This window comes from Cryptomeria japonica, chromosome 2 (assembly GCF_030272615.1).
Source record: "Cryptomeria japonica chromosome 2, Sugi_1.0, whole genome shotgun sequence".
NCBI classification, from domain to species: Eukaryota; Viridiplantae; Streptophyta; class Pinopsida; order Cupressales; family Cupressaceae; genus Cryptomeria; species Cryptomeria japonica.
Window position 1 is genome coordinate 209,872,958 of NC_081406.1, and position 17,022 is coordinate 209,889,979.

Sequence of the window (17,022 nt, forward strand, 5' to 3'; positions counted from 1 at the left end):
AGGGAAGTGTTGATAGCAATTTGTACATAAAGAAAGATGGGAATCACATGATTATTGTGGTTGTGTATGTAGATGACATCATCTTTGGAGGCAACAAGGATACCCTCTGCAAAGAGTTTGCTGATCAGATGTAGTCAGAATTTGAGATGTCAATGCTTGGTGAATTGACTTACTTCCTTGGTTTGCAAATATTACAGCAAGATAAAGGAATCTTTATCTCTCAAATCAAGTATGCAAAGGAGATGTTGAAGAAATTCCAACTGGAAGGTTGTAAATCGGTAAGTACCCCCCATGGTGACTGGCAATAAATTAAGCAAGAAACCGGTGGTGGATCAGACTCTATATAGATCCGTGATAGGCAGTTTATTGTATCTTACCACTTCAAGACCAAATATAGTTCAGGCAGTGTGCATGGTGGCCTGATTCCAAGCTGCTCCAAAGCAGTCACACATGAATGTTGTTAGCAGAATTTTTAGGTACCTACAACGAACACTCAACTATGGTTTGTGGTATTCTAAATAGGGAGATTTTGTCTTGGAAGCATACACTGATGTTGATTGGGTAGGATGCATTGATGATAGAAAGAACACAAGTGGTGATGCATTCTTTCTTGGTGACCGGTTGGTCTCTTGGCATAGCAAGAAGCAGGACTCAATCTCTCTATCCATTGTTGAAGCTGAGTACATTGTTGCTGCTACATGTTTCTTTGAGGTGCTTTGGATGGAGCAGACTCTCAAAGATATACAGGTGGACATTACTAATCCTATTCTCATTCGGTGTGACAATTCGAGTGCAATCAACATAGCAAAGAATCACATCATGCATTCCAGAACAAAGCACATTGCTATCAAATATCATTTTCTCAGAGAGCTTGTTGAAGGACAGGAGGTAAGGATGGATTATGTTCCTACTGGTGAACAAGCATCAGAAATTTTTACCAAACCATTACCGGTCAGCACTTCTGAGTACCTTTGACACAAGTTGGGAGTTGTGTCATCTGCCTAGGCAGGTTTTATGTGGTTCAGGGGGAGCTGATAGTGGTCAAACAGGGAGTTTGGTATGAATCAAAGGGGGAGTGCACAGTACCCTTTGTCATTGTGTCAAAGGGGGAGAAATGTACCCGTATGGAGTATCTCACTAGAAGTTGACATCAATGCCAAAGTGGGAGATTGTTGGCAATTTGGCACTAAGTTGTCATTGATGTCAACCGGCATGATGAATACTCACATAAGGGTGAGCATAAAGAATTAATGTCTACTAGTAGTCTCACACCACTGGAAGTGAAGATGTTTTACCGATATGTGTTTTCTAGACCAACTATGTGTTGGTGGGCCATGCCTTGATCGTTGTGATGCCATAAGAAGCAGAGGTGGCAAACGAGTTGTATTTGGTGAAGCCTCATCGATAGGGTTGATGAAACAGATAATTGCCATTAATGGAGGAGCCACAAATCATAGGATTGTATCTAACTAATTATGGCTCGAGGAAGAAGTAATGACAGAGGAAGATCAGAGAGTAGTTGGTGCCTGAATCTATGCAAGGGAAATCCAATTCAAGAAGTCCTCGGAAAGAAAATTCTGAAGCGCTTTATGTGTCGACTAATTTTGTGATAGAAGATCTGATTCGAGATTGCCATTTCTAGAAAATGTACATTGGATAATGGAAACTGTGTGCAGGTGCATCCTTCTAGGACAGGTGATTGATTCGAGAGAGGTAGGATTGGATCTCATGAAGATTGTGTCGAAAAGAGGAAACCCTAACCGCTCAAGTTTTTTAAATTACGTTCTGGCGGGAAATCACCTTAATAAGAAATGAGAGCTCAAAACAAAATAAGTTGATGCTGTGAAAGAGGAGAGGTGTAGAGAGAAGTAAGAAAAGAAAAGAATTGTGAGCCTTAGAAAGAATTCTATGAAATTTGCAATGTGTGTGTGAGCAAGCATACCGGTGAGAGGATTCTACCGGCAGTTCTATAGTCTTGCAGTTGAGTCTAACCGGTAAGGTGTGGCAAAGAAAACAACATCCTAGTTTGATCTTGTGTGAGGGGGAGAGAATGATAACAGAGGTTGAAAAACAAAGACAATAATTCCACAACCGACAGTGTGATTTTCAGTGGAGGAGAAAAGACTGTTAATCGGCAGAGTGTCATTTGATCAAAGAGCTACAGAATTCATTTGCAACAAGAAGCCTTAATTGTATTCAAATAATATTGCATATACATTGCCAAGTTGAAGCTTGGTGCAGGGGTTGGTGCCCTAAATCTTTGTAAGTTAGTGTTTTACCTATGAGGCTGGATTGGAGCAGTAAACTCCAGCAGCTTTTCTCACCGAGGTTTTTCCCATATTGGGTTTTCCTCATAAATTTGGAGTTGTGAATCACTTGTGTGTGAATGATCTCTTTGGTTCTCTTTCTTGTATTACTGGTATGACTGCTTAAAATTTAAGTAAGTAATTGATATTTTGAGATTAGTTTAGAAAATAGATAAAGCCAAAAAATACTGATTCACCCCCCTCTCAGTGGTATTCAGTGTTCAACACTGATCTCTTTGAGGTTTTTTCCTTACCGGTGACTGCACCATAAAGATGAAGATGTATGTATATAAATAGGGAGAGATGGAGGGGAAGAGATATAGAGATATAGAGGAAGAGGAAGAGGGAGAGGGAGAGGGAGAGGGAGAGGGAGAGCGAGAGATAGGGAAAGATATAGATGGTGAGATATAGTGATAGAAAGATGTAGATATAAGGAGATATAGAGAGAGGGAGAGATAGAGAGATAAAAAGATAGAAATATCTACAAATAAAGAGAAGTAGTGGTTGACAAATAAAGATGGTGAGATGAAATGATTGATATAGAGGGAGAGAGAAAAAGAGAGATATAGAGTTAGAGATAGAGATATATGGGAAGAGAGAGAGGGGGGGCACGGGGGTGGTTGGGTATAGATAGAGAGATATATAGGGGTTTAGAGAAAGATGGGAAGGGGATAGAGATATATAGAGAGAGGGAGATGGAGGGAGAGGTATAGATAGCTTAGTGATATAGAAAGATATAAGTGGATAGAGAAGAAGATAGAGAGATAGGGAGATAGAAATAGAGAAAGATATGAATATAAATAAATAGAGAGAGAGAGAGAGATTTAAATATTTAATAACTTTTTATCTATTTTTTTTGTTCATTCCAAAGATGTCACACTTATGAGACAATGTTTTAAACACTAAATAATATATAAAGTTAATGTAAGTGGGTGCATAATCAATCTAAAATTGTCACTTGCCCATCAAGACCTTAATTGCTACACACAACACCATTTGATTAATGACCTTCTAATTGACTTCATATATTTCATAAATATATGCATAAAGAAAAAAATAAATACTAATAGATTTCCACCTCTTAAATATAATTAATTATTGCATACTAAAATTGAATTGCTAATTTAACAAAACTAACCAATATAAAACTATTGCCAAAAAAAAACTAACATACATAAAATTATCGATCAAAATCCAATTGGCATGTTCTTTCTCTTTCATTTTGCAATCATAGAGTTGTACTTATTTCCCTTCACATAACCCCCCAAAAAGGGTGGAGAACACAACCAAGGGCTAACGAAATCTATTGCAAAATCACAAGAAGTGGGACACCAACTCATGCCTTATCCCCAACCACAAAAAGTGAAAACACCCATCACCGCAAATATCGTATGCCATATCACTGTAAGCCTATCATGTCACCAAAACTGATAGGAGTAAAAGGTCAAAATGTGCCCAAGACATGATGGCTGGTAGGGGAGAGGGACTAGTAGTCGTTAGGGCTAACTTCATCAACATGTAGCTGTCATATGGAATATCATAAGACCTTCATTTTTTTTTAGATATGTAAAATGGGCATTTAACTACCTACAACTAAGGTTTGAAGGTGTGACTCATCATGCAAGTTGAAAAAATAACACATCTACTGCGAAGTGTCGAAAAAATGACTTTTTAAAGATTAGACCAAAACTTAATCTAAAAAAACCCAATATTTGAACACAAATATCATTTGTTATAAAATTATGTCTATATTTTTCTTCAAAGCTTAACTTATTGATCAATAAAGTCATCTTATTTTCTTTTAGGAACACTTGTTATCGTTGTATCTTATCTTCATATTCAACTGAAAAGAACTAACAATTGAAAACTCTTACACAATTTTTGTTCATAAAATAACATATTTGTATATAAAAAATAACTTATATTAAAACATAATCACACCTAAACTTGTTTTTAGTAGTATTCTATATTTATTACTAGTTTTTAAAAATTGTTCAATCTCTTTTCTATTATATACATGCAAGAACTTAATTTATTGATAATTAATTTAAAAATAGTTATCTCGACAACCTAAAATTTCCAATGACAACCCTAAAATTATTTATTTTTTATCCTAAAATAATATGTTGTGCACCTATTGTTGCACACTTCGACATTGGTCTTTCCCCATTTCTAACCCTTTCACAGATGTCTGTATTATCTTATCACACATGAATAGTTTGTTTGACACTGGTTAGGCTTTGCTCGATTGACTTCCCACCTGGACTCGTCTTTTAGACATGGCCTTTGTTTATAAGGGGAAATTGTTGTTGAGAGCTTATCCTGCGATGGGTTATAGAGAGCGGGGCAGAAGTAGAGGAGGTCGTGGATCATGCCCGTCGCTGCATTGAAGAAATCGATTCTGCCTTTCCTAGCCACTTCCTCACTCCAGGTTGGTTGAGATCTTTCAGAAAGTATGCCCATGTTTCCAAAGCTCAAGTGTATGAAATTGCAATGTATTTCTATCTTTTGATATTGTTTTATCATTATCCCTAAAATTAAATATAGTCTATAGATTGGGCAATTCTTTTTATCACTAATAGGAAATCAGTTTGCCCATTCTTTTTGGGTGATTCTTTTTGTTTTGCAGTTGGGTCCTGTTCTCTCCCCAATGTCCACTTGGGTCTCCGTTGTTGTTGTTCATTGCATGGGTGGTGGTGGTAAAAAGAATTTGGCCTTGTTTTAATGTGATGATCCCTATATCAAAGGTAATGTTTCTTTGGTTTTTGGCTTTGGTTTGTAGGGTATTTAAGGTTAAATTGGTCTTTAAATATTTGAGGTTGATGTCGTTTGTTTCTGGACTGTTCACTGTTTGATATTTTAGTGCTAATTGTCAGATTTATTAAAATTAGTGTTATACATGTTGAAAACTACTGAAGTTATATGTGAAAAGAAAATATGCAATTTAAAGTTTAAAAAAAGATATAGGAGATTGAGGGTTTCAAGAATTATGTAATACAATTAATTTTTCATTTTATCCCGTATGTATGTATGTTGATGAGTTAATTTTGGCATGAGCTTGTCTATTATTTGTGGTGTCAACTTTGTAGGCTCTTGGTTCTTTAGCCATGACTTTTAATTAAATTAGGTTGTTATCAAGCAATAGGAGTTGCAGCGATAAGAGATTGCCAAAGCTTTATTTGTGCTTGATGTCTAGGTGTTTTTTGGTTTCTCATGGGTAAGTTCCATTGTAATAATAGTTAAAGCAAAGAGATGGCCAAGCAACAAAAGCTATAGTCGAGCCCCAAAAAAATAGAGTAAGATCAACACCCAGGAAGGCGACAGAAAGAATATAACTAAAATAGCATATATACTATACAGAGATGCAAATCAATCGTTTAAAGCAATACATAAATATCCAAATCATTTAAAAATTTCAACAAAAAATCATTTAGCAGCTAGACAAGAAAATTTACAAATAACAACAGCATAGAGCTGAATAGAAAATTGCAACAACCATAGTAAGAGCTACACATTAAATGTTGTTCTGCATAATGTATAGAAGAAACCAATTAAAGTCAATTAGAATGGCTATAATAGTAGCCACAAATGCTATCAAAACTGAAAGAATACTTAGTCAAACACATCAGGCAATGAGTATGGAGCAGAATAGGGCATACAAGTCTGCAAGACCAAAAGTTGACATAAATCATCATATGAAGATAAGAAGATACACTGTAACATTTGTCAAGAATATGTAAGTTTTGAAGTATGACAATTTTCACGAGCTTTTTTTTAGTATGAGACATTATCTTTTGACTTTTGGTACTTATTAGTTGTATTTTTAAAGGTGTGTATCCACACCAAATTTTTCAAGGAATGTTGTTTTGTCCACAATATGATAGTACGAAAGTCCACATCCAAATTTATGAAAATGATTATTTCTTCTAATTTTTGTTTGTTTGGTGTTTGAGTGTTCTTTGTATGTGTAGATGAAATGAACCAAAGATGCATAAAAGAGGACAAACTCAATATTGATTTCAGGTGGGGCTAATTTATACCTCACTAAGGCAATGATCCATAATTTATTTTTATATTTTTGAATTCATATTTTGTTCTTTTTTCCATGTATAAGTTCATAGTTTGTTCTTATTTTTTTCCATGTATAAGTTTAATTCTTCTAGTTAAATTTTGTTCTTACTTTTATCCATGTATGTAAATATGCATGTATATGTATGCACATACATACATATATATGTGTGTGTGTGTGTGTGTGTGTGTGTGTGTGTGTGTAGACAACCTTCAATTATATGTTGTAGGATAGATGAATAATAAATGCTACCATAGAACAAACAAATCTGAAATTTTGCATGCATATAGTTGCATATACACATACACATCTGAAATTTTGTATGCATATAATTGCATATACACATCTCTATATGCCTATGCACTCATATGCATATACATGCATTTGTGTAAATATGTTTGTGGGTATATGTACATATGGATGGATATGCATGTATATATATGCACATACATATATATATGTACACACGCACACACATGTACATGTGTGTATGTGTGTGTATGTGTAGTGTCATAAATTGTACGCACTTGCTAGGGTGGTACAATTTCACACCTAGTTTAGCACCCGCCTTGGCGCATCTTGCATTTTGCATTGCATTTCCCCTTTAGCACTTAATTAATTAAATTAATTAGGTCTAAGGTCCTATTTCATCATCTTCCATATCATAAAGTTGGGCCCTTTTCATTAAAGTGTGCCCCTTTCATTTTATTCCTCCAATACATCATTTAATCAAAAACCCTAATTAGGTCCTATTTTGAACTTGGGGGCTTGATTTCGGGGGTCAAAACATCTCGAAATCAGCTGTAACTTCGGGATTAGCTCTAAAATCATCATATCCGACGGCCCTGAAAATTTGGTAAAAAGTTGTTGGGACCATGGCGCCCGACGTGCACATTGTCCCGGACATTTTTCCTGAAATTTTAGGAGCACGATCCAATCATAAAATAAAGCTTAACCCCAAGAAATTGGCGGGAGATTCAATCTCTAGGTTGGCCAAAAGTTGAAATTAAGACCTAGGGTTTCATATATAAGAGCTCTCTTTCTTCATTTGAAAGGATCAGAATTTTTGGTTTCAAGGGCCTTTTATGCAGCGAAAGAGCAGATCTTTGAAGACTTCAACAACATTCAACATCCATCCATCAAGCATCCATCAATTTCATTCATCCATTTAGGGCTTTGAAGACATTGAAGAGAAATAGGGGATCACCGACTGAAGATTGGCTTGTACCCCTCCCTTGGGGTTGGGTATGATTTCATGTTGTTTTCATGTCTTTGCATAAGCCTCATTATATCACTTGTATTCATGCTTTAGATCTCTTTACATCTTGATTTGGAGCATTTACATTATCATTTGCAAGCAATTAGGGTTTACTTTCTAGGTTGCTCTAGTTTGCTTACTTGCATTTTAGGATCTTGCACACACACTACTTTTACAATACAACTTGGCTATTCGTGGAGGTGGAAATCACCAAAGCGGGGGTTTGACTAAGGCAAAACCCTATATAGTCGTCCAAAACACCTTTTCAGATATAAGTGCAGATTTTGGGATTCAGACGACGCCGCAAGTTGCAGATCCGAAAGAAGCAGACTGAGACAGAACAACACACCAAATTTCAGAGCAAAAGACCAGGACAGGGGCGTGGGGCACCCTGGTCCTGCCAGGACAGGGGTGCTAGGCACCTTGGTCCCTGGGACAGGGACGCTGGGCGCCCTGGTCCTTCTGTCAGACAGCAAGTTTCAGCATTTTTGATAGCTTTTCAGGTTGCAAAACAGCAGTTTCAGGAGCAGTTTCAGGGGCAGAATCAGGACAGTGGCACCCGCGCCCCCGTCCCGAACATTTTCACTCAGATTTTAACACCAGGTATGCATTTACATTCTTGTCCTTGTGTTTATAGCTTTCCATTGTTTAAGTTCAATTCTGCAAATCTTGTTATTAGTTCATACTTGCACTTTGGGGTTAGGGATTGAACTGGCATCATTTTATCTTTCAATTACAACAAAGGAATAGAAATCCTAATAGGTAGCCCATGGCTCTCTCTTCCACAAAAGGGAGTATCCAATTGTGTGATACCTCTAGGCTCTTTCGTATTCCACAAATGTGTGATTGAAAGTGAGATTAGGGCATGTTTGCTTAGTGTCACTTTTTTTCCCTCACACAGTATGTATGGACATGCATTTTTTTTTTAAGTACTCCAAAGATACAAATTTGGACTAGAAAAACATAGAGTCACATATCAGATTGGATCAACTCATAATTTGGTCTCAAGTTACATCAGAATTCCATAGATGATATGAACAAAATACATGGTGATGAATCATGTACCCACCTTCCAAAAAAATAAATTCCAAGGACCTTCGACTACACTAGTAGATTTGTAGATCAGATTGGATCAATTCATAATATGGTATCAAATTACATTATAATTCCAAGGATTATATGAACAAAATACATGGTATGATAAATCATGTGCCCACTTTCCAAAAAAAAAATCAAGGACCTAGGACGTTTGACTACATTATCAGATTATCTTTCATGTGAACTCCAAGAACCCAACTTCAAAAAAACAAATTTCAAGGAACTTTGACTACCCTATTAGATTATCTTTCATGTGAACTTTTACTACACCATCCTTGGGGGAAGCATGGAGCAATGACCATCATTAGCCATAGCTGCAATGTTAGAACTTGATCCTCCTTTTTCTTGCTCCTTCGAAGGTGTTATGAGAATCTGCAATTGGCTCATAGAAACCTGATTGTTAATTGGATAGTTGGCAACTGATGAATATGCAGGAGTGTAAATGTTAATCATGTCTCTGAGAATTGAATTTTCTAAAATAGGATATAAGGGGTTGCTCAAACGCCTTTGTCTTTCCAGCTCCTTCCTTGCCTTTTCAAATTCCTTCATCCTTTTCACCTCTTCTTTTTTTTGATCTTTCTCTTTCCTTTGAATTATTCTTAGATGTTCTTTCTTTTGCTTCTTCAATGCATTTTCTACCTTTTTTTGTTCCTTCAGCTCTCTCTCAATAGCTCTAGCAGCCTTTCTCTCATCAGCCCGTTCCTTTTTTCTTGCCTTCAAATCTGCAATCTCTTTTTTTTTGGCTTCTTGCTCCATGTAAATTTGCATGTACTCGTCTCCTATGAGTATTTGAGATTGTCTGCTCAACCTAATTGTGCCACCACTCTTATGAGAATATTTTTCATTCACCATTGCATTTGGCAACCTAAGAAAAGATGATAGTGATTGCATTCGGTTTTCTTCTTCATCAACCATGATTTCATTTTCTCTTGATAAATTATCTTCATCTTCTACACCATACTCTGCATTTTTTGCATAGTAATGAATTAACCTATTGGAAGATGTGGTGGAGGAGATGGCATTGACAATCCTATATCTTCATTATTAAAGTCCATGTTGACACAAAGGTTTCTAGCACCTTCCATGACGTAATTTGGTATGCTTACCTGAGTAGGAAGACTTAATTCTGATGTACCTTGCAGATTGTTGTGTGAATCATGTTGTCCCCGCCCTTGCCCCTACCCATGTTCACTAGAGGCAGAATCATGTTCAGCAGTGGAAGTATCATGTTGAACCTGTTCAGCAGTGGCAGTATCATGTTGTCCTTGTTCAGAAGTGGAAGTATCATGTTGTCCATTTTCAGCAGTGGCAGTATCATGTTGTCCCTATTCAGCAGTGGCAGTATCATGTCATCCATGTTCAACAATGGTAGAATTATGTTGTAGTTGCATTTCAATTGCAGAATTTTCTCTTTGGAAATGTTCTACACTTTCATGAATATTCGACTCACTCACTCCTGCAAAACTCAAAATACTTTCAATTGCAATTGTTTCATCTTCCTCCTCAACATCAACATTAAATTCTCTACTAGGATTCATGTCATTCATAAGTGATGTGGGGTTCAATGGCCAAATAACAGTTCTTTTAAATCCTGCCTTAATATTATCTGCAGTGAGGGCCTTTTTAAATGCTAAGCTGAATAGTCTGGCTAATTCAGATCTATTGATTTCTAATCTATGATGCTTTGCCATCCATTCTAATCTCTCACTTTTAAAATAGTTGTTAAAGGGAGAAAACACACTTACACCCAAAGGTTGGAGCTTATGGCTTGTGTGAGCTGGAAATGTAACAAGATCAATTCCTAAAACTTTTGCCTCTTGGATCATAGGAAATGCCACGTGGCTCCCATGGCCATCAAAGATGAGCAAATGCCTATTATTAGGTGAAACTCCACCAGGTATAGATCTTGCAAAGTGATGTAACCAATTGAGGAACAACTCCTTGGTCATCCATGCATGAGGTTGGGCTGCCATTCAAGCCCCTGGTTCACAACCTGCAATATAATTTTTCAACTGCCTTTGTCCTTTGAAGAGGTAGAATCTAGGAATGCTCTAACCTGTTGCATTAACACAACATAATATGGTGATCCATTCTCTACTTTTGGACTTTATATATGGGACACTCCTTGAACCCTTTTTGGCTATTACCCTCATTCCACAATTTCTCCCAGCTTGAACACCAGTCCCATCATAGTTCCATATTTGGTGTGGGCCATATTGTTTTTTCTTTGTAAATTTTTGCCAAGTTTTCATAAAATGCTACTACTATTGATGGCCTAAGAATGGTAGCTTTGTCTTTGTCTATACCTTCTGATGTTCTTAGTGCCAACTCAAGATGCCTTTTTTTAAACCCTTTCCACCATGACTTTCCAGGAAAACCATTCTTAAAAGGGTTTGCCCTAGTTTCACAAATGTGGGCAACATATGTTTTCAGTTGGTTTATTTCAAGACCATATCCCAACTCTGCCATGTCTTAACACCATTGCACAATCTCTGTTTCCTCTTCAAAAGATAGTATAGTCAGTGGACCTCTCTTTGTTGTGGTTGTGAGACCTTGTAACCAATATGACAAAGTTGTAAAAGGAATTCCCCATTTATTGGCAACAACTCTGATAAAATACTCATTATCTTCAACATCTTTGATTGCACCTTCCATGTCTGATTTTTTCCACTCTTTTCTTAGTGGTGCATTCTTAGAGGTTGTAGAACCTCCAACTTGCATGTTTGTTGCATTCTTGTAGGTTTTAGAACCTGTAACTGGCACATCTGGAATGCCAATTTGATCTAGTGCATTCTTAGACGTAGTAGAGCTTGTAACTTGCACATCTGGAATCTCAGGTTGATCTGGTATCTCGAGATGATCGGATATTGGTATTTTAGGATAATCTGATATCTCAGTTGGATCTATAGTTATGCTTTCATTTTCAAGATTACAATGAAGCATAACCCCTCTTTTATGCTTTAGCAAAGGTCTTGTTCTTTCAACTCTATTCTTCTTAGAAATTTTCATAGTGAAATATATGTAGTCTGCATGAAATTTGTATCTATGTTAAAAATACTACTTTCTATTTAGAAAAAATAGATATGCATAAATAAAACATGCATGTTAGTTAATAGAATAAAATACATGAACATACAGTACCAAAATAGAGTAATCTATATCTATTGCAAAATATAATAACAGAGTAACAAAGCTAACTAAATCATAAACAGTCACAAAAATTATAAGATACTCAACCTGTACATTTGTTTATGAGTATTATATATTAACATATGTATGTACATACATATGGATGCATATGCATATATCCATGCACTCTAAAGTTTTAAGATATTCATAAAACAGAAAATAGAAATGGAATAAATTACTTGAAGAAATAACATCTTCACTATCTAGTCCTATTTGTGTTGATAAAGAATTATATTCACTGAGACAATTTAATCTCAACTTTAGCTCAATCTGAACCAACAACATAGAAGCGGCCCTAGCAAAAGTTTCCAATAAGATACCAAAAAATAGAAAATGATAATTTAATCTGAACCTACAACATAGAAGCAGGCCTTGTGAAAGTTTCCAATAAGTTACTTATGAAATAGAAAAAATAGAAAATGACAATTTAATCTCAACTTTAGCTCAATGTGAACCTATAACATAGAAGCATGTCTGGCCAAAGTTTCCAATAAGATATTCATAAAACAGAAAATGGAATAACAGAAAATGGAATAAATTAGACATAACATCTTTCCAATACACATATATTCAGTGAGAGAATTTAATCACTTAAGTGACTTAAGTGTTAACATAATATATAATGTGTTCTCTAACTTTTATCACTGTTTCTTAATTGTATATACCTACATTTATATTTTCTTTGTTCAGCCATTCTTACTGAATCAAATCATTAACTTTTGTTCGCTAATATAATACAATAACAAAACATAATATCAAAATAGAATAGAATAACAAAACATAATATCAATAACAAAACATACAATCAAAATAGAATAGAATAACAAAACATTTAATATTAGACTAGAATAATCAAGTAAAATTTATGCACCTGATATGACAAGTATGGTTGAAGATAGGAGCTGTAGACTGAAACTACTCTCCTAATATGCAATGGTTGATTCCAAATAACTTATATAGAATTGGAAGCAGTGTAAATAGATACGGTGAAAAAAAAATACTTTCATCTTGCATTTTATAGCTTTTTGAAGAATATTGTCTAAACTTCATGATCTGTGGACATTGTTTTTTATTGGTTGGATTTTGTTAGCCATGGATTTTTATTCGGTGGATTGTGTTGGCATGGATCGAATGTTTTCAATTTTGAGATGTGTGCTCTTATGGGTATTTTGTGTACTTAATTTTATTCTTTTTTAGTAAGATTTTTCATTGAATTTGTTTGAAATTATGGAGAGTCTTACAAGCTATCTATTTTTACAGGTGCAATGGTGCAATGGCGGATGTCAGGTCAAATAAATCACATAAATGCACTAGCAGGAGGCAGTTTGGATTAGAAAGTTGGATGAGTGTGTTGGTATTGGATTTGACAAATGCTTCAGTTATTGTACATTGCTGGACAATTTTAACAAAAAAAGATTTGTATTAGATTTGACAAGTTGTCTATAAGTTTGACATCAGTCCAGAAGTTGTACTTTTTTTGGTGGATCTTGGAAAAAGAAATTCTATTAGATTAAACAAGTATCCAGTACTTGTACACTGAGTTTGGACTTTATGAAAATAAATATTTGTTAACTTGCACAAGTTGTAATATTTGTATGTTACATATTAAATATTAAATTGGGACATTTTGAATCTAATTTGTCCATATTGGATCATATTTTTATAATTTTTATTTTTAAATGTGATATGCAATGGATTTATATAGTTTTCTAACTGTCTTAATTATTTAAGGAAGATTCATTCTTTTAAAATTGTCACACTTGTTGTAGATAACTATGTTATATTAATTACAATAAAATATATCACATAACATTTAATCATGCATGTAAAAATGATTGTTTTTCTTGAGGATTACTAGTTCTAAAGTGTACAATTATTGATCCCATATATCACATATTTGATATATTTTTTATTAATATGTAGAGTCAATATTTAAAAGATATAATATTTTCTTTCTCTAGTATTAATATTAATAGTGACGATTGCTATAATGACTATTGGACCCCGTACAACTACTGGTCCCTCTCCCCTTATTGTTAATTTTTTTCACTCGTCAATTTACTTTAGTAAGTTTGTCTTGCAGTGCACAACAACTCGGAGGAAGGGGGTGTATTTTTTATTACCCAAGTCCTACACATTAGAGAAGAAACACATTTCATAGGGAAATGGTGGAGCCCACGCGATGGTAGCCCATGCGATGGTCCTTTCATTCCATAAGTCTTTATTTTCTTTTTCGAAATACTACGAAGATGAGTAACAATTGAGATCGATGTGACGATGCCGAAGGTTTGGTGGGTCCCAAAACTACATTTAAAAAAAAATTCTTCATATAAAAATATTATATAGTTAAATGTTATATATTTAATTTTTATATAAAATCATTATTCAACTATATTTATTTCATTTTTAAAAATATATAATATAATTTATACTTACTATTATATACAATATTTTAATATTATATATTATACTATATTATATACCATTTCCCAAATTTATCTCTTCCTTTCCCCCTCTCTCCCTATCACAAACATAACATGTGTGTTTTGGCAATGGATCCTTATTGCTCTCTATCACTCAATATCACCATGTAGATCTATCTTTCCTTCTCCATCTTCCTTTACATCTTGTCATCTATTTTTCTTTATATCTCCCTCTCTATCTTCCCACCTCTCTATATATGTTTCTCTCCCCTTTTGTTTCACTCTATCTTCCTTCTAATCCCTCTATCCCTAGACATATGTCCCTCTATTCATTATGCCTCTCCCTCTCTATCCCCTCTTCCTCTACATATTTTTATCTTTTCTTCTTTATATCTCCCTCTTTATCTTCCTACCTATATATATCTATTTGTCTCCCTTTTTGTCTTTCTCTATCTTTCTCCTACTCCCTCTATTTGTAGACATGTGCCCCTCTATTCATTTACGTCTCTCCCTCTCAGTCCCTCTCACTATTCTTAGGCCTCTATATCTATATCTCATTGTCTCTTTATCGCTATCTCTCCATACTTCTTGTCCCGAACCTCCCTTTATCCCAATCTTATTATTTCATCAGATCTCTCTCCACCCCTATATCTCTCCCTCACTCTATTTCTATCTATATATCACTTCCTATCTTTATATTTATCTTTCTCTCTCCCTAGATCTCTACCTCTCTATCTCTACATATTTAGATCTCTTTCATCTCTATATCCATCTTTATCTATACCTTTTTTATCTATATTTCCCTACCCCCCTCTCTCACTCTTCCCCACTCCATCTCTCCCTCTCTCCCTATTATTAACATAACATGAGCTTAATTATCTTCTCAATCCAAATATTTTATTTCACTCCTGATTGGATCTTTATAAGTGGATCCATAGTTGATTTGGATCTTTCATGGATCCTTAGTCTACATAGAGCATCTCTCCCTATTATAGGATCATAAATGGGTCTCTCTCCATGAATTAGGATTCAGAGGATGCGCCATACATCCTCTGACATCACTGTCACCTCACCAGTCAAGAGATGAAATGATGATGTCTCTAAGTACCACCTCTCTGCCAATACAATGATGAGCCCTACATTACCCCTAATCGCATGCATATACATGATGTACTACAATCCTAATACATGCAACGTGTCTCTCCTTGTGGTCCTCATTCGGTGTTTTAGCTCTAAGCAATTAGGTCTTCTCTTGCGTGTCATCAATCAATGTTGGTGCATCTACATCCAAAGTGGGGCATTAGTTTGTTGGTTTTAGAGTTTGTTCCTAACTTCTGCATTTCACTTTTTTGGCCCCCAATAGGGTGCATTTTTACCCTCCCCTATCCCATTTAGCTCCCTTATGCCCTTAGACTCTTCCTGAACCCATCGACAAGCACCCAACTTACCATAGTTGTCCAAACCTATCTCCTCACACACTTGCACAATTTCCCTTCGCCCTTGCACATAAGCAAGCTGCAAGTGCGTAATTTGTGCACACACTTGCACAATTGGGTCACTCCTCTCCCCTCCTTTTATAGACTTTTGGGGGTACCTAGATGGACATGAATCCTCTCCTCCTTGCATTGGTCACAATCTTTTTTGCCTTGTACTATTTGTATCTTTTGCATTTGACCTTCTATTTTTAGTCTGTTCAAACCAATGGCTTCCTATTGTTGTTGTCAATCAATTGGACTTTTTTGGATTTTTCTGGCCAATTCCTCAAGAGGGAATCTATATACCTTGTCATTGTCTAGGACATTATTCTTGATTTCTCTTTGAAACAACACTCAAAATCGCATGTTGTCTCGAAGAGGTGCAAAATGTAGGCATCTAAAAATGGATAATGCTTGCAGTGCCATACTCTAACATGTTTGCATTACCTTCTTTTAGGGTTTTCGTACTTATTAATGTTTTCCTCTATGTCTCACATTTGATATTTTATCATTTGTCAACGTTGTGTCATTCTTCTACATTCTTTTCCTATTTGATTTCATTTTCTTAATTTGAATTAGATCAAGTGTCAAATGTCAATTTTGAATCTCAATCAGTGGTCGTGATCAACCTTTCATTTCAATTGGATATTGTTTTAACTCTAATCAATCATAATTAGGGTTTGTCCTAGATCTTTGCCATTAGAGATATCAATCATCTTTCAATCAATTGTCAGGCAATTTGGATCATTGTGGATCATTTTCAATCTTAAAACCATCATTCATTTATCAATTTTTGATCGATCAGTCATTGATCTTTTTCAATCTTCATCAAATCAACTTTTTTGTCAATATCCGATCAATTTGTCACCAGTCTCAATTAGTAATCAATCCTTGTCAATTTGGATCAATCAATCATTGATCCTTTATCAGTTGTTAGTTATCAAATCAATTTTCTTTGTCATTTTCAATCGATTTATCATCGGTCTTTATCAATCAATATCAAGTTCTTGTCAATTGTCTCTTTCATCATGATCGTCATCATATGTTTATGGCTTTAATTGTATTGTGACCTAATCTTGACCTAATTCACTTCTTGATCTCTTCTTAAGGTTTGATAATTCTTTAAATATTATTCCTTTCTAACGTATCTTCCTTAGGTTGAATGAATTGATTCATTTATCCTATGTCTCTTGTGTCACAATTA

General features: G+C 35.1%; 1 protein-coding gene across 1 annotated transcript; it reads right to left on the reverse strand.

Annotated features, from left to right (window-relative positions):
* Positions 1-8,995: 8,995 nt before the first annotated feature.
* LOC131859796 (stress response protein NST1-like) lies at positions 8,996-10,704 on the reverse strand. Its single transcript, XM_059213875.1, has 3 exons — positions 10,186-10,704; positions 9,924-10,056; positions 8,996-9,693 (listed from the first exon to the last, which is right to left on the reverse strand). The coding sequence occupies exons 1-3, from the start codon at positions 10,702-10,704 to the stop codon at positions 8,996-8,998; spliced, it is 1,350 nt and encodes a 449-aa protein (XP_059069858.1).
* Positions 10,705-17,022: the final 6,318 nt, after the last annotated feature.

Coding starts and splice junctions, on each gene's coding strand:
- LOC131859796 (XM_059213875.1), bottom strand. CDS start 10,704: ATGGCAGCCCAACCTCATGCATGGATGACCAAGGAGTTGTTCCTCAAT. Junction 10,057..10,185: donor GTATTTTGAGTTTTGCAGGA/GTGAGTGAGTCG, acceptor ACTGCTGAATAG/GGACAACATGATACTGCCAC. Junction 9,694..9,923: donor TGAACATGATTCTGCCTCTA/GTGAACATGGGT, acceptor CAAAAAATGCAG/AGTATGGTGTAGAAGATGAA.